Source organism: Trachemys scripta, chromosome 16 (assembly GCF_013100865.1).
Source record: "Trachemys scripta elegans isolate TJP31775 chromosome 16, CAS_Tse_1.0, whole genome shotgun sequence".
Classification (NCBI taxonomy): domain Eukaryota; kingdom Metazoa; phylum Chordata; order Testudines; family Emydidae; genus Trachemys; species Trachemys scripta.
Window position 1 is genome coordinate 6493578 of NC_048313.1, and position 26459 is coordinate 6520036.

The window sequence follows — 26459 nt, forward strand, 5'->3', positions numbered from 1 at the left end:
GGTTCTCTCCCTGCTCTGGGAGGGGAGTGGGGTCTAGTGGTTAGAGCAGGGAGGCTGGGAGCCAGGACTCCTGGGTTCTCTCCCCCTCTGGGAGGGGAGTGGGGTCTAGTGGTTAGAGCAGGGGGGGGCTGGGAGCCAGGACTCCTGAGTTCTCTCCCCGCTCTGGGAGGGGAGTGGGGTCTAGTGGTTAGGCCGGGGGCTGGGCGCCAGGACTCCTGGGTTCTCTCCCCGCTCTGGGAGGGGAGCGGGGAAGAAGCACGAGGCCTGGGTGTGTGCCAAGCCTGTAAGACGCAGGTGGGTTGGCAAACCACGATCATTATGACAGACAATAAAATTCGAGCTTTATAACTACCCTATTCCAGCCCTAGGGGCCGATTCTTCCGCCCAAGGTTTCTGCCCCCTCCCCAGGGCGCTCAGTGTTGTGGCATCAGGCCACAGCCCTTCCTGGGGGTGGGGGGGCAGTGATTTACACCCCGCCCACACACTCTCACCCACTAGACACCACTCCTTTCCCAGAGCTGGGGAGAGAACCCAGGAGTCCTGAGTTCTAGTGGCTTGAGGTCTGGGAGGGGAGTGGGGTGTAGCAGTTAGACCAGGGGGCTGGGAGCCAAGACTCCCTCTCTCATTCGTTCTCTCTCCCCCGCCTCGTGCCTGTTTCCCTTCTCAGGCAGCGACGCGCGGGCCGCAACAGGAGACGGACCAGGGTTAAACAATACCAAAGCCTTTTTATTATAGCCCTCGGGCTGTGTGGTTCGGGGTGGGGACCCCGGCTTCAGTTGGCAAAGATCTCCCCCATGGGGATCCAGATGTTCTTACACTGGGTGGCCTGGTACAGAAACTCCTCACCTGCCCCCTGGGCTGGGTCCTCCCACCGCCGGGGGGCCCCGTGGCTCACCCAGGTCCGCTTCAGGTTACCGGCCGAGGCCCATTCCACAAATTGGGAGCCCTGTAGGAGAGAAAGGGTTAAAACAGGAAGTGGGAGGTGGGGCCTTTCCCCTCTGGGGGACGCCGGCTCCCATCCGGCCCCAGGGCGGGGACCTGCTGGCTCAGGGGGGTGGGGAATGGGGCTTGGGGCCTGTCCCCTCTAGGGGGCGCCGGCTCCCACCCGGCCCCAGGGCAGGGACTGGCTGGCTGAAGGGGGATGTGACGAAGTGGGACTGTTCTTAATGTTTCCTCTGAATACAGTGTGGGTGCCTCAGTTTCCCCAATGCATTTCTTAAGTCTCCAGTGTGCACAAATGGCCGACACTCTGTATCCTGGCAACAAATGGCCGGGGCCCTTCCCCCCTGCAAGGGAATAGCTAAAGGTGAACAAAGAGATCAGGTGACCTCCTGGCCCAGGAAAGAGACAAAGGCCCGAGAGGAGGGGCTGGAGGGGGTTTCAGTTTGGAGCTACCTGGGGACAAGGAGTGAAGTGCAGACGTGGGTGTCTGGCTCGCTGGGCCCCAGAATGGACCCGGCCGAGGGGTCCCGTTCGCCGCTGTACCTACAAGCTCTGTTTTAGACCATGTCCCTGTCATCTAATAAACCTTTGTGTTACTGGCTGGCCGAGTGTCACGTCTGACTGCGAAGTGGGGGTGCAGGACTCTCTGGCTTCCCCAGGACCCCGCCAGGGCGGACTCGCTGTGGGAAGCGCACGGAGGGGCATATGCTGAATGCTCCGGGAGAGACCCATGAGGGTGAAGCTGTGTGAGCTTCTTGCCCTGAAGACGGTCTGCTCCGAGGGAGAGGAGGCTCCCCAAAGTCCTGACTGGTTTTGGGGGGAGCAGTTCCAGATCATCGCCCGGGGACTCCGTGACGGGGGCACGCGGTGGGGGCAGAATCGCTCTCACCTGAGGAGATCCGAAGTACCACATGGCGTGAACATCCTGGTGCTGGGCCAGCGTCCGGCTCAGATGGTCCCGATTCCCCGTCACAATATTCACCACCCCCCCGGGGACGTCCGAGGTGTCGAAGATCTGAGTGGGGGAGGAAGCAGATGGGCCCTATTAGCTGCCGGAACCAGCGGGGGTGGGGAGCCAGGACACCTGGGTTCTATCCCAGTGCGGGGAAGGAAGTGGGGACTAGTGCTTAGAGCAGGGGGGAGAGTTGGGAGCCAGGACTCCTGGGTTCTATCCCAGTGCAAGGAGAGGAGTGGGGTCTAGTGCTTAGAGCGGAGGGGCGGGGGGAGTTGGGAGCCAGGATTCCTGGGTTCTCTCCTGTCTCGGGGAGCTGGTTGCGTAGGCCAGGACAGAGAACCAGAGAACTGACTGGGGGGGTCGCACAGACAAATCCCTGGCGGACGCCATGGGCCGAAGCAAGAAACATTTGCGTGGTCGGATGCAGCCACCGAAGGGAACACGTGGCCTGTGCCTGGGGCCGGGCCAGCGGGGTCCACATGGGCCGGCGTTAATTGTTCCCAGCTCTTAGCAGCAGAAACAAGTGACTCGGGAAGGCAATTAACGGGCTCCTTAACGAGGAAGTGAACGGAAACGCTCCACTTGCACCGCCCCCTGAGGTCACGCTGGCCGGGAGCTGCACTTTGTGCGCAACTTCTGCCGTATTCGGAGGAGTCCCCTGTGCGTGCCTCAGTTTCCCCATCGTTTTGCAGTGCTGCTGTGACGAACTGGGCCTGTTCTCACTGTGGTCTGTGAATGCTGACAGGGGAGTGTGCTGGGATAGTCTGCATTGCAGGATGGGATCTGCCCGAGGGCGCATACCTGAGTGTGTAACATGAGAACCCAGGAAGGGGTTGAAGGCGAGGCGACTCCTTAGCCCGGGAAACTGAAAAAGGCTGTGGGAGGGGTCGCTAAGAGCAGAGTGCTGGAAGCAGGCTGGAGAGATGGCTGGGAGGCAGAGATGGCTCTGACCCCCCAAGGGGGGCTGGGCTGGGATGGCCGGGGACCCCAAGATGGACCTAACTGAGGGGGTCCCTGTTGTCTGTGCCTGCAAGACCTGTCTTGGACTGTATTCCTGTCATCCAAATAAACCTTCTGCTTTACTGGCTGGCTGAGAGTCATGGTGAATCACAGGAAGCCGGGGGTGCAGGGCCCTGAGTTCCCCAATACTCCGTGACAGCTGCCCAGTGGGTGTGAAAGCGTTAAAGCTGCTCCGTGCAGGGTGACTATGTTTGGGCCCTACCGCCATCATGGATCGTGAAATCTCACCCCCCCGGGACATCTGGCTGGTGTAGGGGAGACCAGATTTCACAGATCTGGGTGGCCAGAGAGGAGCGGGTGCTCCTAATGTGCTCTGGGCTCCAGACGCCCAGCTCCGAGGGCAGAAGTAAGGGCGGCAATCCCGTCACTCCCCCCAAAATAGCCTTGCGGACACCCCACCTTCTTTTGGGTGTCCCCCTCGCCCGCGTCCGGTGACAACACCGTGAGATTTCAGATGGAAAGATCTGAAACCGTGAAACAGACGCTGCGAAAAATCCGACGACCGTGAAACGGACCCAAAGGAGCCGGGAATTTGGTAGGGCCCCACCTATGCGCTGCAGCCGCCGAACAATTTCGAACCCGTTTCCTCGTGTCGAGAGGAATCGAAGCGTCGATGCCGAGCGTGTGTGTCTGTGGTTACCGAGCTCCTGGGAACCGGTTACCAATGCCATCAAAGGAGCCGGGAGGTGCGAAGTCCCTTTCATGTCTTAATGGCCTCTAGATTACGCAGGTGACTGTTGTCAACCATAAGATCAAAGATGTGAGACTCCTTTGACCGACATTGTCTTCACTTAACGATTCCGGTTCTAATGAACGACCGCCTCATGCCGGTCCCCAAACTTTTGAGGGTGGGCCCCCCTTACCCACCTTACCCATATCCGCGCGCCCCCAGAGCTGGGGCTGCGACTCGGGGGGCGGGGGCAGGGGTAAGGGGGCCGAGGCTTGTGGGGGGGGGTCCTGGGGCCGTAGCCAGGGGGCGGAACTGCAGCAGGGTTTGCCCCCAGACTCGGCCCTGGGGCCAGGTAAGCGTGCTGGCCCGGGCCCCGCTGTTGTCCCCCGCTGGATATTCGTTCATGCCCCCCCCGCCAGGGGGTACGCCCCACACTCTGGGGACCTCCGCCTTATGTCAATGAGTGTAACGAGGAAATTGAACGGCTAGACACAGAACAGGGCTGTCCCACACGGGGCTCAAATTCCGGGACAGCGAGACAAGAGAAACCACCGGCCCGAGCCGGCCACCTCTGGCTTGTGACCGGGGACAAGCCACAGGCAGGGGCCTGGGGTCTTCAAGGGCTCGGCCGCCCCACCTGCACCACCCCTGGGCTTCTAGGCGGTTGGGAGCGTCCCAGAGAGACGCGTGTGCCCGCCCGGAGACTGCAACACTCTGCTTTAAGGACATGAACCCGCTCGTAACCTACGTGGTTCTTTCCCCCGGTTAGTAACTCTCTGCTTTTCTGTTTTCTTCCAAATAAACCTGTTCGCTAGTTGGGCCGGCGGGATGTTTGGGTGAGATGTGAAGTGACATGGACCGGGGGGTGGCAGATCCTTTGGGATCAGTAAAATCTGGTGCATGGGGAATTGGGTTTTTAGTAACTTCTCACTATAAAAACCCGCTGTGTGGCCGGTGAATCGGGCTGGAAATGCCTAATGGGGGATTGTGTTTTGGCTTCTTGTGAACCAGCGGGGGCCTGCATAAACCCGTGTTACTGGTTGTAAACCACCAGGTTTTGGGGGTGGCTCCCCTGTTTCGTGCAGTCTGCCCTGAGCGTGGCCTTCTCAGTCTTGATCTAGGTGTGTAGAGCCCGGCAAATCGGTGGACAGCTGCGGACCATGTTTGCGGATCGGACGCGGGTCCAAATGTAGCCCTGCAGGGCTCTGCACAAGCATCGGGGTAACGCCTTGGGGACCCTCGCTTGAGATCGGGTGAGGGGAGGGGTCTGTGCAGCGCCCGGCCCAATGGGGACCCCGATCTCAGATGGGGGGGATGGGTCTGTTTCAAGCAGCATAAGCCCGGATTGGTGTGTGGGTTCGCTCCCAGCCGGGGCAGCGCAGAGGGGGCGGGACAGGAGCCGGCACCAACAGAGCTATGGTTACTGCTCTCAGCTCTGGGAGGGGAGCGGGGGCTAGTGGTTAGAGCAGGGGGGCTGGGAGCCAGGACTCCTGGGTTCACTCCCCAGGCAGAGGGTCTCAGGGTCCAATGGCTCATACGCTCCCAGTAGCTACTTTTCCATCTCTCAACAGCCATGTCCTCCCTAGGGTGGGGTGATGACTCCCTTTTTGGCATGGGGAAACTGAGGCACGCGGGGGGCGGGGCTAGCGGACTCCGGGGCGGGTACCTGGCAGAGGTCCAGGGCGGGCAGCGGGTAGTGTGAGCTGGGGACCATCACCACGGCGTTTCCCCGGGCCACGGCGGGGGCCAGCAGGCTGAGGAAACTGAGCAGGGGGCGCTCGTCCGGGCAGGCGACCCCCACGACGCCCAGGGGCTGGCGGAGCTGCAGGGTGGTGCCGTGCAGGGGGGTTTCCTGGGGGGAGGGGCAGAGCCAGGGGAATGATTTGGGGGGGGGTCCTCCTCCCCACTTCCAGCCCTAGCGACAAAGTAAACCCCGCCCCCAAGCACCTGCTGCTCTGTTCAGCCTGTGGGCAGAGCCCCCACCCCCATTCCTACCCCACATGTCCCACCCCCTCCTGGGTCCACTCCCAACCTTACACCTTCCCAGCCCCTCCCCCTGTTCCCGTCCCTCTATCCCTCACCTCCCCAAGCCCCGCCCCCCCACTGCGCCCTACCCCCACTTCCAAACCCACCCCACCCCCGCCCCCTGGTGTTCCCCGCCTGCCCCGTGGCCAAAGGGGGCGCTCTGGGGCCCACCTGCACGGCGCCCCCGGATTTATCGCAGAAGGCCGCCCAGTGGAAGAGGCGCTCCAGGGCCAGGTCCACCTCCCGCTGTGCCTCCTTGGGGGGGGCCCCGGTCAGCGCCCCCAGCCTGGACGCCACCTCCTCCCGCCGCAGCTCCAGGTTCTCCGCCACGTAGTACAGCACTTGCGCCCGGGCGTGGGCCGCCCGCTTCCCCCACCTGCCGGGAGAGAGATGGAGTCGGGATAGAACCCAGGAGTTCTGGCTCCCAGCCCTGCGCTCTAACCACTAGATCCCACTCCCCTCCCAGAGCCGGGATAGAACCCAGGAGTCCTGGCTCCCAGCCCCACCCCCACGCTAACCCAGTAGACTGCAGAGTTGATTCCCATTCTAACAGTGTTTTGCCCCTCCCCCAAGGAAACAGCCCCCCCCACCCCCAGCCCAGTGCCCCTCTGAATCTGATTGGTGGACGAGGCCTGGCCCGGGAGCTGCCCCCCAGCCCCGATCAGATTACGCCAATCAACCCCCAGGCAATAAAGCAATAAAATGTAAGTGCCTCTGGGCTCCTCTCTCCACCCGGCTGCCACACCTGGCCCCCACCCTCCTGGCCAGGGCCGGCTTTAGGCCGATTCAGCCGAATTGGGCCCCGCGCCAAGAGGGCCCCGCGCTGCAGCTCTCCACCCCGCCCCCAGCTCACTTCCCCCTCCTCCCCTCCCCTGAACGCTCCGCCCCGTCCCCTGATTCGCGGGAAGTCTGAAAAGAAGAGGGGCGGGCCGGCAGCACCAGGGAAGCTGGGGTGGTGGGGGCACGAGAAGGGCTCCGGGGAGGCGCCGCCCGTTCCCACCGAGCACGCAGGCCCCAGCGGCTCAGCTCCGGCCCGGTCCCTGAAGCGCGGCTCGGGTCCAGCCCGGCCCCGGCCCGGCCCCCGCGGCGCAGCTCCGGCCCGGCCCCCACGGCGCGGCTCCGAATCGGACCCAAGCCCGGCAACCCCGGCCGAAGCACGGCTCGATTCCTGGGGGCGGGGCTTGCAGCAAGCCCCGCCCCCAAGAATCGGGCCCAGCTCTTGCTAAAACCGGCCCTGCTCCTGGCCCCGCTTTTCCCCACCAGCCCGGAGGTCGAATCCCCAATGCCCCCGTCCGAGGCCCCCCCTGAATTTCAGGGGCCGTCACTCAGCAGAGCTGGGCACGGCCCTGTGCATTGGGGGGGCCGCTGCAAAGCAGGGCTAGGAAGGGAACTCCCCGCAGGTCAGAGCGGGTGGGGGGTCTTCGGGGGCGTGGCTCCCTGCTGGGGGAGACATAGTCCAGGAAGGGAGCCCGCCCACCCTAGAGAACTACAACTCCCATGATGCACCACGGCTGTCTGGTCGAGAAGGGACCCTGGCGGATCCCGGTCAGCGGTGCCGCAGGGCTAAGGCAGGCTAGTCCCTACCTGTCCTGGCACCAACAGGTCCGACTTCTGGGCGGGGGGGCCATGGGGCTCTGTGCGCTGCCTCTGCCCCAAGCACCGGCCAAGGGGAGCTGGGTGGGGCGGGGGGAGCCTGCCGTAGCCCTGCTGGGCCACTGACTGGGAGCTGCCCGAGGTAAACCTGTGCCCCAACCACGAGCTCCAACCCCCAGCTCTGAGCCCCTCCAAACTCGGAGCCCCCTCCTGCACCCCAAACCCCTCATCCCTGGCCCCAGCTCAGAGCCCGTACCCCCTCTCACATCCCAACCCCTGCCCCAGCCCAGAGCCACCTCCCACACTCTGAATCCCTCTGCCCCACCCCCAAACCTGGAGCCCTCACCCCCTCCTGCACCCCAACCCCTTATCCCCAGCTCCACCCCAGAGCCCTCACCCCCTTCTGCACCCCAACCCCCTGCCTCAACCCCCAGCCCCCTCCCGCATACCAAATCCCTCAGCCCCACCCCCCAGCCTGGAGCCCCCTCCTGAGCCCCAAACCCCTCACCCCCAGCCCCATCCCAGAGCCCGCACCCCCTCCCACACCCCAACTCCCTGCCCCAGCCTGGAGCCCCCTCCTGCACTCTGAACCACTCAGTTCTGCAGAAAAGGACCTGGGGGTCACAGTGGACGAGAAGCTGGATATGAGTCAACAGTGTGCCCTTGTTGCCAAGAAGGCTAACGGCATTTTGGGCTGGATAAGTAGGGGCATTGCCAGCAGATCGAGGGACGTGATCGTTCCCCTTTATTCGACATTGGTGAGGCCTCATCTGGAATACTGTGTCCAGTTCTGGGCCCCACACTACAAGAAGGATGTGGACAAATTGGAGCGAGTCCAGCGGAGGGCAACAAAAATGATCAGGGGTCTGGAGCACATGACTTATGAGGAGAGGCCGAGGGAACTGGGATTGTTTAGTCTGCAGAAGAGAAGAATGAGGGGGGATTTGATAGCTGCTTTCAACTACCTGAAGGGGGGTTCCAAAGAGGATGGAGCTCAGCTGGTCTCAGTGGTGGCAGATGACAGAACAAGGAGCAATGGTCTCAAGTTGCAGTGGGGGAGGTCTAGGTTGGATATTAGGAAACACTATGTCACTAGGAGGGTGGTGAAGCACTGGAATGGGTTCCCTAGGGAGGTGGTGGAATCTCCATCCTTAGAGGTTTTTAAGGCCCGGCTTGACAAAGCCCTGGCTGGGATGATTTAGTTGGGGATTGGTCCTGCTTTGAGCAGGGGGTTGGACTAGATACCTCCTGAGGTCCCTTCTGGCCCTGATATTCTATGATTCTATGATTTCTGGCCCCACCCCAGAGCCCGCACCCCCAATTAGAGCCCTCCCCCCCCCACACCCTAACCCCCTCCTCAGCCCAGTGAAAGTTAGTGAGGGTGCGGGAGAACGAGCCACCAAGGGAGGGGGAATGGAGTGAGCGGGGCGGGGCCTTGGGGAAGGAGCGAGGCAGGGGGCGGGGCCTCAGGGAAGGCTAGGGTGTTCGGTTTTGTGCCGATAGAAAGTTGGCGACCGTAACCACAGCCAGGGGTTCCCATTATGCAACCCGCCCCCAGACCAGGGCGAGCAGGGGTGCATCATGGGAGATGATGCACGGCCAATGGAGGAGACGGTCTGAACTACAACTCCCATGAAGCACTGCAGCATCTCAGAAAGGGAGGAAAGCTGAGGTGCATGATGGGAGATGCAGTCCAACCAAGGAACCCCTAGAGGAACAGGGGGCATATGAACTACCACTCCCATGATGCCCCGCAGCCAGGGGCTCCCATAAGGCCGAGCAGCAGCAGTTCTAGATCTAAATTGTCCCTTTCTGGGAGGCGGCCAAAACCATCCCAACTTCTCCAGCTTTCGCCCCAAACAACAAAATTGTCATTTTCCCTGGAAAATTTAGGCAGAAATTATTCTCCCCCAGTTTGATCAGATCTCAGCTCTACGGGACGCGCTCCCCGCCCCCGCCCTCCCCCCCGATGATGAGGAAATCATTCCCCAACAGCATGAGATTCCGGGCAGGTCCCAGCCGTGATAAGCCGGGGTTCTCAGGGACTCTGGCCGCCTGTGCTGGTGAGGGAGAGATAAGAGAGGCGAGGCCGGGGAGTGGGGAGTTTATCTTCACCTGGCAGTGGGCCAGAAAGCGGGTGACACTTTGCTCCAGGCTGGCACCACCTGGCCTGGGAACTCAGAGAGGGCCCTCATACGGCGAGCAGCGATCTCGCTCGGTACACGGGGAAACTGAGGCATGAAGGGGAAACTGCGAGTTCAGGGGCAAAGCCAGGGAGAGAACCCAGGAGTCCTGGCTCCCAGCCCCCCCAGCTCTAACCACTAGTCCCCACTCCCCTCTCAGAGACAGGGAGAGAACCCAGGAGTCCTGGCTCTCAGCCCTCCCCCGCTCTCACCACTAGACCCCACCCCCCTCCCAGAGCCGGGGAGAGAACCCAGGCGTCCCGAGCTGCTCCCCATCTCACCCCGGCGCGGCCTTGTGAGCAGCTTCCACAGCGTTGCGGATGTCCTTGGCGCTGCCGTCCGCCACGTACGCCAGCACGTTGCCGGCAGGGTCGAGGACGGGGAGCGAGGCCATTCCCTCGGGTCGCTTCTGAGCCCCTCCGTAGTACATTTTGTAGGTCCTGTCCACCCTGCAGAGACACAAGAGGGAGGGGGGGTCAAGGTGATCCCTGAACCCTCACGCTCATTGGAAAGCCCCCACGCCCTGCCCCAGCGGGGCCGCGTCCCATCGCTGGGCTGGGGATCCCTGTCTACCCAGCCCCTGCGCTCCACCCCAGGGGGGTCGCATCTCGGCGCTGGACGAGGGGTCCGCGTCTGTGTTCCCTCTAAGGTGCACACACGGGTGAGTGTGGAGGATGTGTCGGGTGGGCGGGAGCAGTGGGGTGAGGTAGGGGGGTGGTGATGGGGCTTTGGGGGAACTTGGGCCATGCAGGGCTGGGGGGGGGTAGAGATGCCTCTCCCCCGGCCCCAGCCCCGGGGCTGCAGCAGGGACGGGAGTCCTCTCTCCCCGCCGCAGCCCCAGAGCCTGGGGAATGAAGAGACTTTGGGTCTTTCCCCAGCTCTGCCACTGAGTTTCTGTGCGGCCTTGGGAAGTCACCTCACCCCCCACAGTGCCTCAGTTTCCCCATTTCCCAGAGGGGAACAATGCTGTAAACCCCTTTGAGATTTACAAACGCAAAGCGCTAAAGAGCGTTGGCTTTTCGGTTTGGGTTTTAAACGGAAATGACCAAAACAGAAAGGTCTGTGTCTGATTTCCAACGACAACCATCCCCCTTGGTGGGTTTAAACTCCCCCTCCCCGTGTTTGCAAAGTTTTTCATGGGCAGTGTCACCGAGTGCAGGGGGAGTCAGGGCCCTGCATCCCCCACTTCCTGCAATTCACCGGGACTCTCAGCCAGCCAGTAACATTGGAGGTTTCTTAGCCGACAGGAAGACAGTCTAGAACAGAGCTTGTAGGTACAGAGAACAGGACCCCTCAGTCAGGTCCCTCTTGGGGGGTGGGGAGCCCAGATCCCGGGTCGGCACCTCCCTCCATTTCCCCAGCCAGCTCCGAACTGACACCCCCTCCTCTGGCCTTTGTCTCTTTCCTGGGCCAGGAGCCACCTGATCTCTTTGTTCTCCAACACCTTCAGTTGGCACCTTGCAGGGGAGGGGCCCAGGCCATCAGTTGCCAGGAGACAGGGCGTCGGCCCTTCTCTGTGCAGACACCATCACACCTCCCTCTAGGGCTCTGCAACAATCACACCCTCTTACCCTCCCCCCACCTAAGAACTGCATAGGGGAAACTGAGGCACCCCTCCAGTATTCCGAGAAAACATTAAGAACATTCCCACGTCATCACAGGCAGCAGGAGACGGGGTTTACCTACAGGCCTGACCCTGCAGAGTTTTTCTCACAGAAAGGAGCGTGAGAAAAATGTCACGTCAAGTGAAAGTCTGCCCGAGCCCACGTGTTTGGAAAGTGCCGTGTAAACATAGCGACCTATGAGTTTCACTGCAATAACCGAGACACTGGGACATTGTGTGCGGGCAGGAGATCCAAAGGTGAACCTGACTCATTGGCCGAGCTAATCCAGCGGAAAACACGAATAGCGAACGGGGCTTTTAAAGTGCTTCATATTGTTAATACAGGAGGAGGGAAGTTGAGTTTTTAACAATTATTTTAAGCCTTAATGTCTTGATTTAGAAACGTTTACTTGGATTTCAAACGTGGCCGTATTATATTTTACCTCCAGAGGAGACTTTGACAGCTGAAGCCCGGCCTGAACATTAAATCGCTCCAGCATTTTGCATAAGAGGAAAAGACACTTCCTATCCAAAATTCCCCGTCTCTTTCCAAACGACTGCCCGGGGCTCTCTGTGCTAGCTGGCTGCTGATTTCCCTCCCCAGAGGAGGCTGCATTTCATCCTCGTGGAAGGAGGCTGGAGGAATGAACTGTCTTCGGCTGCAGACGTCACCCGAAGACAGACCTTCCCTGAGACCCAGCTAGGGACGAGCTGCGACCTCGCGGGGAGATAAGGGGTGCCCGAAAGTACGGAGGTGATGGCACAGCCGCATGTCAACGCCCTAGTGGTGCTTCACAGAACAAAATTCAGTCCGCACGTGGATGGAAAAATTTAGAGGGAACATTGGTCCCTGTATAACGAGCCCCCCGCACTCCACCCCAGAGGGGCCCGCGTCCCAGCGCCGGGCGAGAGGCCCCTGTGTACCCAACCCCCGTGCCCCACCCCAGAGGGGCCGCATCCCAGCACCGGGCGAGGGGTCCCCGTGTACCGAGCTCTCGCACCCCACGCCAGAGGGGCCGCGTCCCAGCGCCGGGTGAGGGGTCCCCGTATAACAAGCTCCCCGCGCCCCACCCCAGAGGGGCCGCGTCCCAGCACCGGGCGAGGGGCGCCAGGTCTGGAAGACCAGGAGTCGTTAGTACCTTGGCATGTTTTCCTCCAGTTCGGGGCGGGCGACCCCACTGTGCCCGGGAACGGGAGGCGGGGCGGCCCCAGAGGACGCAGCAAACGTTTTGTAGTCCAGCTCCGCGGGGCCTGGCCGGGGCCGGCTCTGCCAGCTCGGTCTGACATACTCGTACAGACCCTGGGAGGGGAAGGAAGGGACAAGTGAGCCCCATGGGCCCTCCAGCCTGATATCTCCCCCTTCCCGGCCCGGCCCCACGCACCTCCTTGCCTCCATCCCGGCCGTTCCCGCTCTCCTTGATTCCCCCGACGCCCGCGGCCGCGTCAAACAGGTTCTGCCCGTTGATCCAGACGGTGCCGACCTGCAGGCTGCAACAGAGAGCGAGATCGGGGGGAAGGGGGAGAAGGGGGGGGGTTGGTCAGAGCCCAGGGACCCCAGCCTGGCCCCACAGTGACAAATGGGCGCGTTTCCCCTGCGAGATCCCCCACACCCCCGCTGCGGGGTCTGACAGAACGCACCAAACTCGCCGCTCGTCTTGGGAGACCGAGAAAAAGCCGGGAAAGCGGGGGACCGAGTGGAAGCTCAGAAATCGAACCAACGTGCAGAATCGGGGGCCAGCAGCTGGGAGTCGGGGCGCGACACCCTCAGACTGGAAACAAGACGTCAGTTTCTGACGGTGACCGTGATTAACCCCGGGCACGATTTCCCCAGGCTCGCGGGCGATTCTCCATCACGGGCAATTCTGAAATCCAGCCCGGCTCTTTCTCTAACGGATCTGCCCCTGGGAACACGTCTCCGGCCGGTTAGCCAAAGATCTCTCTTCTCTCGGCTGGCCAGGCGCCGCCCGGACCGACCCTTGGGGGAGAAATCTCTCCTGAGCCAGGAGGAAGGTGCAGGCAGGTGGGGGAGGAGGGGTTTTTCCATCTGCAAACACCGCCCGCCCGCCCGCACCAAGCCACGGAAAGATTTTCCACCGAGAGCAGTCGAAGCGTAGGGCCAGGCCACGTGTGAAAACCCTCGCGGGGGAGCTGGCTTCCGCTGCAGACTGCCTCACGGGTTCAGACTGTAACTCTAGATCTCAGCGGCTGCGGGGCGTTAAATATCGGTCGGCCAGCGCCCCCGTGCGACTGCCAACGTGTCAATCCAGCCAAAGAGAAACCCCCAAAACCCGCTTAAATCCCATAAGTCTGCCTGTGAGAGTGAATTCAAAAATCAAACCGACACGAGTGCCGTGCGTCTACACGATACCCAAATGCAAAGCGGATTCTGCCACGCTGGCTTCTCCATGAATCTTCGTCTTCTGCCGCGGCCAATAAACTTCGCTTTGGTTTTACTGCGGGGACCTCCCGGTGCCGAGCGCCCGGGTGAGGGTTGAACTCAAGGGACGCTAGTGAAATTGGGGCGCTGTGACCCCGGAGATTCGAGCGTAACCAAGTGGGGTGGACAGACAGGCCTGGGGGAGACCTGTGGCGCTGGGACTGAAGTTTCCTTGGCAGAGGGGTGGAAACTTGAACCGGATCCCTGCGGCTCTGGGAGCGGATTCACGGGGTGGGGTGGGGGGAGCCGGACCGTGGGCTCAGAACTAACCTTTGCGCCACCTCCATGGCCAGGGGCAAGTTCTCGGTCCAGACGCTGGCTGCCAGCCCGGAGGGGCGGTTGTTCCCCAGTGCCACGGCCTCCTTGGCGGTCCGGAAGGACAGGACCACCAGCACCGGCCCAAGGATCTGCAGCAGAGGACAAGAGAAGTCTTGGGAGGTAGGGGGTGCTGGGCTGCAGAGGGCGCTGGGCTGCAGGGAGGTGCAGGGGGCTCAGCACGGGGTGCTGGGCTGCAGGGCAGGGGACAGCAGGGGGCAGGGGACAGCAGGGGACGCTGGGCTGTGGGGCGTGGGACAGCAGGGGGTGCTGGGCTGCGGAGAGAGGAACAGCAGGGGGTGCTGGGCTGCGGAGAGAGGGATGGGGACAGCAGGGGGCGCTGGGCTGCAGGGCAGGGAACAGCAGGGGGCGCTCTCCTCTGGCAGGAAGGGCTGAGGGAAAATCAAAGGAAAAGCAGAGAACGGCAATTCTGATCGTGACCACCAGAGGTCACCACTTCCCCACGCATGGTCCGGCCCGCAGGCGGTGGGAGCCCGGGGTAGACCCCCAGGCAGGTGGGGGGAGCGCCCCCTACCTCCTCCCGGACGCAGCGCGAGGTGGTGGCCGCTCCGGTGATCATAGTCGGGGGGTAGAAGGGCCCTCGGGCCGGGAGCGCTGCCCACGCCTGGAAGATCTGTGAGTGGGGAGACAGCAGCACATGAGCTCCAGAGACAGGCACTCCCCTCCCAGAGCCGGGGAGAGAACCCAGGAGTCCGGGCTCCCAACCTCCCCCCCATGCTCTAACCACTAGACCCCCCTCCCCTCCCAGAGCCGGAGAGAGAACCCAGGAGTCCGGGCTCCCAACCTCCCCCCCATGCTCTAACCACTAGACCCCCCTCCCCTCCGCGAGCTGGGGAGAGAACCCAGGAGTCCTGGCTCCCAGCCCCCCCTGCTCTAACCACTAGACCCCACTCCCCTCCCAGAGCCAGGGATAGAACCCAGGAGTCCAGGCTCCCAGCCTCCACCCTCTCTACACACTAGACCCAGCCCCTCACCTCAGCCCCCTCTGCCCGGGCCTCCTCCACGTAGGCCTCTATGGTGCCCCGCTGGGCTTCGTCTGCCAGGGCCCCCCCGTCCATGGCCTTGTCCAGCGGGTCCCCGACACGCAGCTTCCCCAGCCGCGCCCTCAGCCGCTGCAGCAGCGCCCCGGCCACGGCCTCCTGCACCAGCAGCAGCGCCCCGGCGCCGGGAGCCTGGGGGGGAAAGGGGTTAATGACACACCAGCGCCCCCTGCAGGGCACAGGCCCTCACAGCAATGCAGGCACAATCCAGAGGGGGCCTGTTCCCTGCCCCCGAGCCAGCCAGTCCCCACCCTGGGGCCGAATGGGAGCCAGCACCCCTTAGAGGGGACAGGCCCTGTGCCCCATTCCCCACCCCCCTGAGTCAGCCAGTCCCTGCCCTGGGGGGCAGATGGGACCCAGCGCCCCCTAGAGGGGACAGGCCCCGTGCCCCATTCCCTGCCCCCCTGATCCAGCCAGTCCCTGCCCTGGGGGGCAGATGGGACCCAGCGCCCCCTAGAGGGGACAGGCCCCAGGCCCCATTCCCTGCCCCCCTGATCCAGCCAGCCCCTGCCCTGGGGGGCAGATGGGAGCCGGCGCCCCCTAGAGGGGACAGGCCCCAGGCCCCATTCCCTGCCCCCTGAGCCAGCCAGCCCCTGCCCTGGGGGCAGATGGGACCCAGCGCCCCCTAGAGGGGACAGGCCCCAGGCCCCATTCCCTGCCCCCCTGATCCAGCCAGCCCCTGCCCTGGGGGGCAGATGGGACCCAGCGCCCCCTAGAGGGGACAGGCCACAGGCCCCATTCCCCACCCCCGCGACAGCTGACACTCCCTAGAGGAAGGCCGCGCTTCCTGCTCACCGGGCCCCGCTGGCAGCTCACGGCATTGCTCAGCCCCACGGCAGCTCCATCCAGGTCGGCCGAGTCGAAGACGATGGCCAGGGTGTCACCCCCCAGCTGCAGCGAGAGCCGGGGGCCCCTGCCGGCCGTGGCACGGCGCAGCGAGCGCCCCACCTGCAGGGAGGGGAGGGGGAGCGCTGGGAATGGGGCCAGGGCAGCCCCCAACTCCACCAGCCCAGCAGCCCCCATGGCCTAGGTCCCCAGCCCCCCACCCTAGTCCAGCTACCCCCGGGGTCCAGCCTCCTCCCCCCGACCCCTCCAAGTCACAGCGGCCCCCTCCCTTCAGGGCACCCCACTCCCCTCTCAGCTCAGCTCTCCAGAGCCCCCTCCCATCCCCCCAGCCTAGACCATGGCAGCTCCCCCCAAGAAACCAGCCCCCCAAATTCCACCCCCCCCACAGACCAGCCCTCTGGCACATGGGGTCAGGGGGAGAGCCCCCCCACCCCCTCCTGGAAGCACGTACCTCCACGGAGCCAGCCACGGCCACAGCGTCCACCCCGGGGTGGGCAGCCAGCCCCCCGGCCAGCGCCCCCTCCCCCGTCAGCACATTCAGCACCCCTGGGGGCAGCCCGGCCTGGGCCCCCAGCTCGGCCAGCAGCAGGGCAGAGAGACGGGCATGGGGGGGTGGGAGGAGAACCACGGTGTTCCCTGGGGGGTAGATGGGGGTCAAGAGGGGGGCACATGGAGCTCAGGGCAGGGGGACCCCCCACAGAGGGGGCCTACATGTGGGGGGCTCAGGGCAGGGCCTGCAGGGGGCTCAGAGAAGGGGGACCCCCAAAAAGGGAAGAGGGGGCCTCGGGACCACACGGGGCAGGCACAGGGGGACCCCCAGACAGGGACAATCACAGGGGGGGATCCCCGCTGGGCGACCCCTTCCCCTTAGAAGGGGGGTGTGGGGAAGCTCTGGGGGAGACACACAGGAGCTGGGGGAGACTCAGAACCACGTGACACCCCCCAAGAGGACCCGGGGGATAGAAATATGGAGGTGGGGGGGTGAACTCCGAGCGAGAGGGTTGGGCTGGCCCCCAAGAGGGGCGAGGGGATCCCAAGGGAACACACATGGGGGGCACAGAGTGGGGCAACCCCTCCCACACACACACCTACCCATGGCTAGAGCTGGGCAGATTTTCCAGGCCAGCGACAGCAATGGGGAATTCCAGGTAACCACGGCAGCGACCACTCCTGGGGGAGGAGGTAGAGGAAGAAAGAGGTCAGAGCGGGTAGCCAGGATTCCTAGGTTCTCTCCCCAGGCCTGAGGGGGAGTGGTGTCTAGTGGTTAGAGCAGGGGGGTGTTGGGAGCCAGGACTCCTGGGTTCTCTCCCCAGGCCTGAAGGGGAGTGGTGTCTAGTGGTTAGAGCAGGGGGTGATGGGAAACAGGACTCCTGGGTTCTGCCCTGGCTCTGGGAGGGGAGTGGGGTCTGGTGGTTAGGGGGAGGGGGGGTGGCTGGGAGCCAGGACTCCTGGGTTCTTTCCCAGGCTCTGGGAGCAGAGGGGAGGTCAAGCAGTTACACACTCCTAAATCCCCGTTCCCACATCGGGCCTCAGTTTCCCCCACGTAAACAGGCGCACGGCTCCAGCACGGGGCGAGGGAACCCCGCCGCGGTCCCTCACTCTCTGGGCGAGATACTCACCCAGGGGCTTCCAGCCCCCCATCTCGGTGCCCATGAGCTGGGCCCAGCCGGCGTGGTGGTAGAAATGTCGCACGACCAGGGGCAGGTCCCGGTCCCGGGCTTCCCCGATGGGCTTGCCGGTGTCCAGGCTCTCCAGGAGTGCCAGCAGGCGCTGGTGTTTTTGGATGGTCCGGGCCATGCTGGAGAAGGGAGGGGGCCGGGGTCAGGCTGGGGCTGGCGTCCCCGCAAAGCAGGCTGCGGCCAGCGGGTGGCGACAGTCGCGAGCCGAGCGTGCCAGGCAGCAGGGGGCGCGGCGACGGCTCCGCGGGCGCCAGGCAGGCTGCCGTCACTAGGTGGCGACAGAACCACATGTGCAAACCGGGCGGGTTTCTCCCCCACCGCCCCAACCAACGCCCCCTCCCCGACCCCGGCACCCTCGCGGCCGGCGCTGACTTGTGCAGGTGTCGGGCTCGGGCGTGGCACGGCAGCCGACTCCAGGCTTCGAAGGCTTTCGCGGCAGCTTGGACGGCAGCTTCGACATCCTCCGGCGCGCCCTGGAGGGTGGTGGCCAGCAGCTCCCCTAGGGCCAGGGAGAAAGATCCCCACTTATGCATAGCCCCCCCCACCTCCCCCCCCCCCCCGAGAGACCCCCCCCCCCCCCAATCGCCACCCCATGGAGAGATCTCCGTGCTTCCTCCCCATCCACACAGCCCCACCCCACCTCATCCCTCCACTCTGCTCAGAACTGAGCTGAGACCCAAACAACTCGGTTCACACATGGACTCACCAGCTGGGACGGGAGTCGGCGCCCCCTAGAGGCCCCGTGTCCCATTTCCTGTCCCCTTGAGCCAGTCAGTCGCCCACCCTGGGGCCGGATGGGAACCGGCGCCCCCTATGGGGAGAAGCCCCCCGTCCCGTTCCCCGCCCCCCTCTCAAGATCCAGTTTAACCCTTCAGGGTCAGACACGGCGAGCTGCTGCGGCCTGGGCTCGTACCGGTGGCTGGATTGGTGCTGCTGGCGGTTTCTCTGCCTTCCGGCATCAACCATTTGCCGTCCACGAAGTGCGCAAAGCTTCGACCGTGAGTCTCCAGCCAGGCCTGGGGTGGGGGGAAGCAGGAGAAATACACACCCTGGAACGGACAGTCAGACCCTCGGCAATACACCATACACCCACCGGGGGCAACCGGCCCCACGCTGCCCTCTAGTGGCTGGAAGCAGAACGTGGTCACCGCGGGTCCTAAGCCCTATAGTGCAAAAAGGGGATTCTCTGCAGAATGCCCAGTCAGGTGCGGGAGGGGAGGGGTCCCGCTGTGGCAGGGACAGGGGGTGTTCCCAGCAGGATTGCGGTGTTCTGATTCTTAGCCCAGCATAACAGACGCACCCCTGCGAGCTGAAATGAAACGCTACCCACTGTTTGATTAAACAGACGGGGAAACTGAGATACGGAGAGGGGGAATGGACTTGACACACAGCCACAGAGGGTCAGACCTGAGCAGAAAATCCAGGAGTCCTGTCTCCCAGCCCCCCTGCTCTAACCACTAGAACCCCCTCTCTTCCCAGAGCCGGGGAGAGAACCCAGGAGTCCTGGCTGTCAATCATTGGATCCCAGCTCTTAGCAAACTCACTGTGATGTGTTTTAACATGGGCATGTTTTGAGGATGGGAAATTAGGCAGCCAGGACTCCTGGGTTCTCTCCGCAGCTCGGGAAGGGGAGTGGGGTCTAGTGGTTAGAGCGGGGGGAGGGGCAGGGAACCAGGACTCCTGGGTTCTCTCCCCGGCTCAGGGAGGGGAGTGGGGTCTAGTGGGTTAGAGCAGGGGGGCTGCGAGTCAGGACTCCTGGGTTCTATTACTAATCCTGGGAGGGGAGTGGGATATACGAGGGAGGTGACCGGGTACCAGGATACCTGGGTTCTATTCTTGTACTGTTGTCCCATCCCTGCCCCCGCCAGGGACGAGCTCCTGAGTCTGGGTGCGGTGTCAGCGCAGCAGGACAAGAGCTGGGGCTGCAGTGGAAAAACCCAGGTGGGACGGGACAGGCCCAGGGCCCGGGCTCTTGGCACAGTGCAGCCATCACTCCCCCGCCCCGCCCTGCGTGCTGCCTCAGCTACACCAAGGTCAGGGCCGCGGGCGGGGGTAGGGAAGGGGAAGTGGAATCGGAATCTCGCTGTCTTGGCAATTCTGTGTTGGCCGAAAGCCAGCCTGCCAGCCAGGCCCTAGCAGCTGAATCCCCACAGCCTCCTAGGTGCCAGCAGGGCTGTCGTCGCCTGTGGGGAAACTGAGGCACACACCGCTGGTGGGACTCAACCACCTTAATGCATCCTGGGGCAGAGCTGGAGAGAGAACCCAGGGGTCCTGGATCCCAACCCCCCACCACTACTACTAGCCACCCCTCCCCTCCCAGAGCCAGGGAGAGAACCCAGGAGTCCTGGGTCCCATCCTGCCCTGCTCTAACCACTAGCCCCCTCTCCCCTCCCAGAACTGGGGAGAGAACCCAGGAGTCCGGGCTCCCAGAACTGGGGAGAGAACCCAGGAGTCCGGGCTCCCAGCCCCTCCCAGCACTGGGGAGAGAACCCAGGAGTCCGGGCTCCCAATGTGTGTGTGTGGGGGGGGGGCTTACCTGGGCAGGCCCCGCCCCCTCTGGGGCAGGCCCATACTCCATGGAGCTGTAGATGCCCCACACGGACGGGCGCCCCCCAGCAGCTCCAGCCATTGACTCCCCGCCGGACTCTGCCCCCAGGCAGCCCGCCCCTGGCCGCTGGAGGGACCCAGCGCCACTTCCGGCCTCCGGAGCATCATAGAGACTAGGGTTTCGGGGACGGGCCATGACCTATCTCTGTGACTTCCGCCGGAAGAAGGTAAAACCGCGCTGCGAAGAGACCGGAAGTGTGGCGGACCGCAGCCGGAAGTGTGGCGTCCAAAAGCCGAAAGGGGGGGGGCCCTCTCTGAAATTGACAAAGAACCAGTCAGTGAATCGCCGCCAGTCCCACCTCCTCCGCCCCGTGATAGGAAATGTGGCAGAAGACGGGAAGTGCGGCGAAACCCCTACCCCGGAAGCGATACTGTCCTTACCGGAAGTGTGGCAACAGACACCGGAAGGTGGTTTCACGCTCCCGGAAGTGGGCGTCGCAGGCTTGGGCCAGGGTTGCCAATAGCAGCGGGGAGGCAAAGGGCAGGGGTCAGTGCCCGAGGGGCGCGGGGGAAGCTGGTGTGACCTCTTGCCCTCCCTGACCCCGGACTCCTGGGTTCTCTCCCTGGCTCTGGGAGGGGAGTGGGGTCTAGTGGTTAGAGCGGGGGGGCTGGGAGCCCGGACTCCTGGGTTCTCTCCCCGGCTCAGCGGGGGATGGGACCTGGGGGCTGGTATCACAGCCTCCTCTGGGCACCCTGGGCTGGCAGCGCCGGCAGCCTGGCATGGTGCCGCGAGGGGTGACACCTTGTGGGGCGCTGCCGTCCCTTAGTCTGCATAGATCACCCCAGGGGCCAATGCCCCCCGCTGCCCCGATCCGCTCCGTGCAGCCGGTGGCCGGGCCTGGTGCTCCAGCACTGCTCTGGAGTCTGCGCTGGTGGGGACCAGGCCTGGCTTGGGAGGCCGCGGGCCCCTCTGCCCATGGCGGTAGGGTGGCGGTTTTGGGGCTGGCAGGGCTGTGTGGTCCCTCGCTCCCACGCCACGGGAGTGGGCACATCTGTCTGAAGCTCTGTCTGCTTTGCAGCCCCGTCCCCGGAGCAGAGCCCATGGCCTCCCAGACGGACAAGTCCCTGCTGTCGGCAGAGCTGGAGGAGGAAGACGATGAGGAGTTCAGACAGCTGCTGCTCCAGGTCTGTGAGCGGGCCCAGCTCCTGCCCGCACCCCCCCGGGTGCAGGGCTGCACTGGGGAGCGTTGTGGGGGCAGCAGGCTGGCTCTGCTTGTGGGGCCCTGTGGGGGAGTAGCAAGCCCTCGGAGCCGGCAGGGCTGGGTCTCAGCAGGGATCTCTCGGTGCGGTGTCGACCCAGTGGCCTCTGCTCCCTTCCCACCTGCAGGGTTTGCAGCACTCTGATAGCTGTGGTAGGTGGGATCTGGCCAAGGGAGCTGACAGAGGAATCAGCCCCTGGGAGGAGGAAGCGGGGGGCTGATGGGATCTGGTGGGGCAGGATCAACCCTGCGAGGACTGGTGGGATCGGATGGGGGAATCGGTTACTGGTGGGATCCCCCTTGGAACCACTCTCGTTCTAGGTGATGCAGCGATTGAGTTGAGGCGAGCTGGGATCCGGGGTGTGTGTGTGTGTGTGTGTGAGGAGTTGTGGGTTCATTCACAAGGACCTGTCTGTGCTGGGCCCTCATCACAGGCGTGTGGGTCTGGAGGGACCACTGGGTGGGTGTGGTGGGGTCCAGTGCCTGTCTCATCCCCCTTTCCCTGCAGGCCACCCAGAAGATCCAGAGCGCGATGCCTTCGGTGCGCGACTCGAAGCCGATCCAGCCTCAGCCTGGTATGGAGTTTGGGCCGGGGGAGCCCAGGGCTAGGGGGCTGCGGGTCGGGAGTGAGGGGCACCAACCCCTTCCTTTCCCTCTTTCTCCAGGCTTCTGCATTAAGACCCACGCGGGCTCCCAGGAGAAGGTGTTTGTGAACATCTGCCGGTCGCTGCACATCCCGGCGCCCCCCGACCTCAGCCGCCAGGAGCTGGAGTGTCTGATCGAGTCGGACAGCGCCTCGTCCTTCCGCATCCCCATGAGCCTTGGGGAGCCCCACGCCGAGCTGGACAATAGTGAGCCACCCCCCACCCCCCGCTGTGACCCCACAGCCCTATGGGTGGAACCTCCCACGGTGACCCCTGGCCCCCCCTGCATACAAACACCTACTGTTGGGATCTCTGTGACCCCCGATCCTCAGCAAGGATTCTTATCCCTTAGGGGGCCCCAGGGCGGGGACTGGCTGGCTTGGGGGGCAGGAAATGGGACACATGGCCTTTCCCTCTAGGGGGTGCTGATTCCCACCTGGCCCCATGGTAGGGACTGGCTGGCTCAGGGGGTGGGGAATGGGGCACGGGGCTGTTCCCCTCTGGGGGCGCTGGCTCCCACCCGGCCCCAGAGATCAGGCCGCACTGGGTCTGAGCCCCGGCCGCGGAGAGCTCAGAGCGCTCACAGTCATTCTCTGTCTCAGGCGGGAACGGCTGCATCGCGTACGACGTGGTCATCAACTCCGGCTTCTTCAGCAAAGTGGAGGTAAGCGCCCCCTGCCGGCCCCCCCCCCCCCCCACAGCTATGGGGGAGTCAATGTGTGGGTGGCGGGGCGGGGGGGGATGCAGCTCCCTAGTGGTCCCCAGGCTGTCCCCTGGGACCCGCTGACCCTGCCCTTTCTCTGTGCCAGGCTGACCCCTTCTTCAAAGAGTTCTTCATCACCGTAGCCCTGGAGGGGCTGGCAGACAAGTACAAGATGGACGTCAATCACCCGGGTACCGTCCAGGGTCGGGTGTGAGCAGCACCGGCAGAGCTGGGGGAGCCCAGGGCTGGGCTAGCAGGGGCTGCGGGTTGGGAGTGAGGGGCAGGGGCAGGGCTGGGCTAGCAGGGGCTGCGGGTCAGGAGTGAGGGGCACCAGCAGGGCTGGGCTGGGCTAGCAGGGGCTGCGGGTCGGGAGTGAGGGGCACCAGCAGGGCTGGGATGGGCTAGCAGGGGCTGCGAGGCGGGAGTGAGGGGCATTGGCAGGGCTGGGGGGGCGCAGGGCTGGGCTAGCAGGGGGCTGCGGATTGGGAATGAGGGGCACTGGCGGGACTGTGGGAGGTAGGGGGGCTCTTATTCCACTGCCCCCAATCTGCCCCTCCCCATTAACCCCTTCCCCACCACTCTGTAGGGTGGCGAATCCTGAAGAACCGGAAGTTCATGGGCTCCATCTCGGGACAGACCATCCGCACCAAGTCCAGCCCCGTCATACAGGAGATGGACTTCAGGTGAGTGGGAGGTGTCTGATTACCCCCCCCCCCCCCCCCAGACTCTGCCCCCTGGGGGTCTAGCTCCTTGGGATGCTGTGGATTTTTTCACCCCCCCCCCCCCTCCCCCCCCCCCCCCCCGACTGCTGTTCTCTGATTGCGGGCTGCTGCTTTGAAATCCAGTGGCAGAGAGTTCCGCTGGCTCCATGTGTAGTGAGGAAAAAAGCTGGTGTGTCTGAACCCCCCCCATCCACCCAGGAGTGCAATGGGCTCTCCCCCATCTGGCACGCACCCAGGGATGGAAAATACAACTGTTCTGAGCCAACCGTGCCCAGCTCAAGCGGGGTGGGGGAAGCCTAGAACCATGGGTCTCTTGTGAGCCTGAGGGGCTACAAAAGATTCTCCAGCACCCCCAAAAAGCCCAGCACCCCAGCTTTGCGCTGGCCTCAGGCACAAGGGGCTCCGGGCAGCGGGATGGGAAGGGCGGGGCGGTGAAATCCAGTGCGTGGGGAAGGCGATGTGGTAATCAGACTGACGTGATTGCAGGGGTCTGGCTGGCCTGGTTGAAATGGTTCCCTGGCTAGTTGATTGGTGGAGGGGGCTGTGTATGCTGGGGGGGGCGGTGTGTGCCTGTGGGAGAGGCTGCTAAAGGCCCCCCCTCCCATTGCTGAAATTGACATGGCGAGAGAAATCGACCAGAGGGCCCAGGCCTGGGCGTGTCCCCTGTGGGAGACAAGCCAGAGCCCGATGGGGTTGTGCTGTCCCCAGACAGACTCGGGGGGCTGGGTCCATGGCCGGGCCTTGGGGCAAAGGGGGATGGGGGGGGCAGACAGGGATTTTTACTGGGTGCTGAAATCCCCTCCCCCCACAGCTCCCTCCCTCTGCTGGGTCCCCCCTCACCGCCATGCGACCCCTCCCCAGTGGGGCACTGGCTGTTGTGCCGTGTGGAGCAGGGAGCTCAGACCTGGCCCTCTCTGACCGCCTGCCCTCCCCACCCCCATTTCTTTCCACAGCTCCCCTGTGCTCCCCAAATTCACCATCCTGGCAGAGCCGGCGGGTGGGTCCCCCGAATTCCTGCTGGCCGAGATCCACCTGCCCAGAGTGGTGAGTTCTGCTGGGGGGAGTTCCTGGCTGCTCTAGCCTCGGGTCTGTTTGTCTGTCCCAGCAGGGGGGGCGGGGTGCTGGCTGGGGGGGCGGGTCTGTCCCAGCAGGGGGTGGTGGGACGCTGGCTGGGGGCCGGGTCTGTCCCCGCAGGGGTGCTGTGGGGCGGGGGTGCTGGCCATGTGGCAGGTCTTGGGGTGCTGTGGGGCAGGGGTGCCAGCTGGGGGGGTGGGTCTGTCCCCTCAGGGGGCGCTGTGGGGCGGGGGTGCCAATTGGGGGCAGGTCTGTCCCCACAGGGAGCGCTGGGGGGCGGGTGTGCTGGCTCTGGGGCAGGTCTCTCCCCGCGGGGGGGGGCGCTGTGGGGCGGAGGGTACTGGCTGGGGGTGGGTCTCTCCCTGCAGGGGGGCGCTGTGGGGCGGGGGTGCTGCCCGTGGGGCAGTTCTCTCCCCACAGGCTCTCATGACCCCTCCCGCAGGGCTCGGCACGGGAGCTCTCCCTGGAGCTGGGGCAGGACCGGGTCGTGCTGCGGGGGGGCCCGGACCCCTACGTCCTCGACATCTACATCCCCCACGACATCGTCCCGGAGCGCAGCCGCGCCCGCTTCCACCGGCGCACCGCGGTGAGCCCCCCCGGGGAACTCCCATTGCCCCCCGCCAACCAGCCCCCTGGGGAACCCCCCATTGCCGTCTGGGGAGCCCCCATTGCTTCCCGCCATCTAGCCCCCCGGGGAACCCCCCTATCCCTGCCCCCCTGGGGAATCCCCCATTGCCCTCTGCCATCCAGTCCCCCAGGTATCCCCCCATTTCCCCCCTCCATCTAGTTCTCTTGGGAACCCCCTCGTCCCTGCCCATCTGAGGAACCACCCTATTGCCCATTGCCATCCAGCCTCCTGGGAACTCCCCATTGCCCACCGCGCCCCCTGGGGAACCCCCCATTGCCCCCCGCCATCCAGCCACCTGGGGAACCGCCCTGTTCCTGCCCCCCTGAGGAACCTCCCCATTGCCCCCAGCCCCCTAGGGAACCACCCCGTCACTGCCCACCCCGGGGAACCTCCCCATATCCCCCTGCCATCCAACCCCCTGGGGAACCCCCTGTCCCTGCCCCCCCCGGGGAGCCCCCCATTCTCCCTCCTGTCCTTGCCCCCATAGGGAATCCTGCCCCTCTGCATCAGGGTGAGGCAAGCTCTCATCCCCTAGGGCAAAAACTCCCATACCACAAGACAGTGACCCCACCCCCAATGTATGGCTCCTCCCCCGCCCCAGGGTGTGACTCCTCCCCCTCTGGCTGTGGCCTCGCCTTCTGTGGCCCCCTCTTTTCTGTCATGACCCCACCCCCTCAGGTGTGCCCCCTCCCACCAGGCTGGAACTCCTCCCCCTTCTCAGTGGCCCCTGCCCCATGAGCCTGCCCACGCCTCGCTGCTCAGGGGTAGCTCTACGCCCCCCCGACCCCCTCCCCACTCATCGCCCCCTCGTCTCCCCACAGGTGCTGACTGTGAAGATGCCCGTCCAGCCCCAGCTGGGGCCCCCCTGAGCAGACCCCCCCTCTGCCCGCAGGAGAGACTCCAGGATCCCGAGTGGGGGGGCCCCCACCAGGCCAAGGGGGAGCCGGCACGTGGGGGGTTGGGGCTGTGATGCCCAGCAGCAATGGGTGGACAGAGAAAACCAGGACTCCTGGGTTCTTTCCCCGGCTCTGGGAGGGGAGTGAGGCATAGTGGTTAGAGCAGGGGGGTGGGGCTGGGAGCTAGGACGCCTGGGTTTTTCTTTCCAGCTCTTGCTCCTGGCCTGCCCAGAGACCAGCTGTCCGTGGGGGGCCGGGACCCTGCTGCCCTGGCGTGGGGATGGGGGGGGGGCAGCTGGCTTGTCGGGGGGCTGGCTCGTGCCATGTCAGATCTGCACCCGAAGGAGCGGAATAAACAGTGCGACGGAACCACAGCGGCGTCCGTCTGTGCCTGGCCGTGCCCGGCGGGGGAGGGACGGGGCAGGAGCGCCGGCTGGGGGGGCAGTGCCCGGCCTTGTCCAGCTGGGGATGCTGGGGGTGGACGGGGCAGGAGCGCCGGCTGGGGGGGCAGTGCCCGCCTTGCCCAGCTGGGGGTGCTGGTTGGGCTCAGTGTGCGCGTCTCCAGCTCTGGTTTCTGTCCCAGTCCGGTTTTCTCTCCCTCCCTCCTCTGTGCTGCCAGCTCCGCCTTCCTCGCGCTGTTTTCTCACCTTCCCTGCG

At 64.5% G+C, this 26459-nt stretch overlaps 2 protein-coding genes across 3 annotated transcripts; one reads left to right on the forward strand and one right to left on the reverse strand.

Annotated features, from left to right (window-relative positions):
- Positions 1-705: 705 nt before the first annotated feature.
- ALDH16A1 (aldehyde dehydrogenase 16 family member A1) lies at positions 706-20087 on the reverse strand. Its single transcript, XM_034791782.1, has 17 exons — positions 19866-20087; positions 18243-18345; positions 17702-17828; positions 17270-17448; positions 16743-16820; positions 16102-16286; positions 15600-15752; positions 14739-14936; positions 14279-14377; positions 13699-13835; positions 12374-12479; positions 12131-12291; positions 9670-9837; positions 5784-5988; positions 5254-5439; positions 1832-1957; positions 706-946 (listed from the first exon to the last, which is right to left on the reverse strand). The coding sequence occupies exons 1-17, from the start codon at positions 20070-20072 to the stop codon at positions 773-775; spliced, it is 2592 nt and encodes an 863-aa protein (XP_034647673.1). The 5' UTR covers positions 20073-20087; the 3' UTR covers positions 706-772.
- Positions 20088-20318: 231 nt separating this feature from the next.
- On the forward strand, positions 20319-26176 carry PIH1D1 (PIH1 domain containing 1). 2 transcript variants are annotated; one of them, XM_034791793.1, is made up of 10 exons: positions 20319-20423; positions 20956-21061; positions 21644-21710; positions 21801-21986; positions 22382-22443; positions 22589-22673; positions 23069-23165; positions 24158-24248; positions 24721-24864; positions 25728-26176. In XM_034791793.1, the coding sequence occupies exons 2-10, from the start codon at positions 20978-20980 to the stop codon at positions 25773-25775; spliced, it is 864 nt and encodes a 287-aa protein (XP_034647684.1). In that variant the 5' UTR covers positions 20319-20423; positions 20956-20977; the 3' UTR covers positions 25776-26176. The 2 variants fall into 2 exon arrangements, with proteins under 2 accessions (XP_034647684.1, XP_034647685.1); XM_034791794.1 differs by lacking the exon at positions 20319-20423 and adding an exon at positions 20491-20512.
- Positions 26177-26459: the final 283 nt, after the last annotated feature.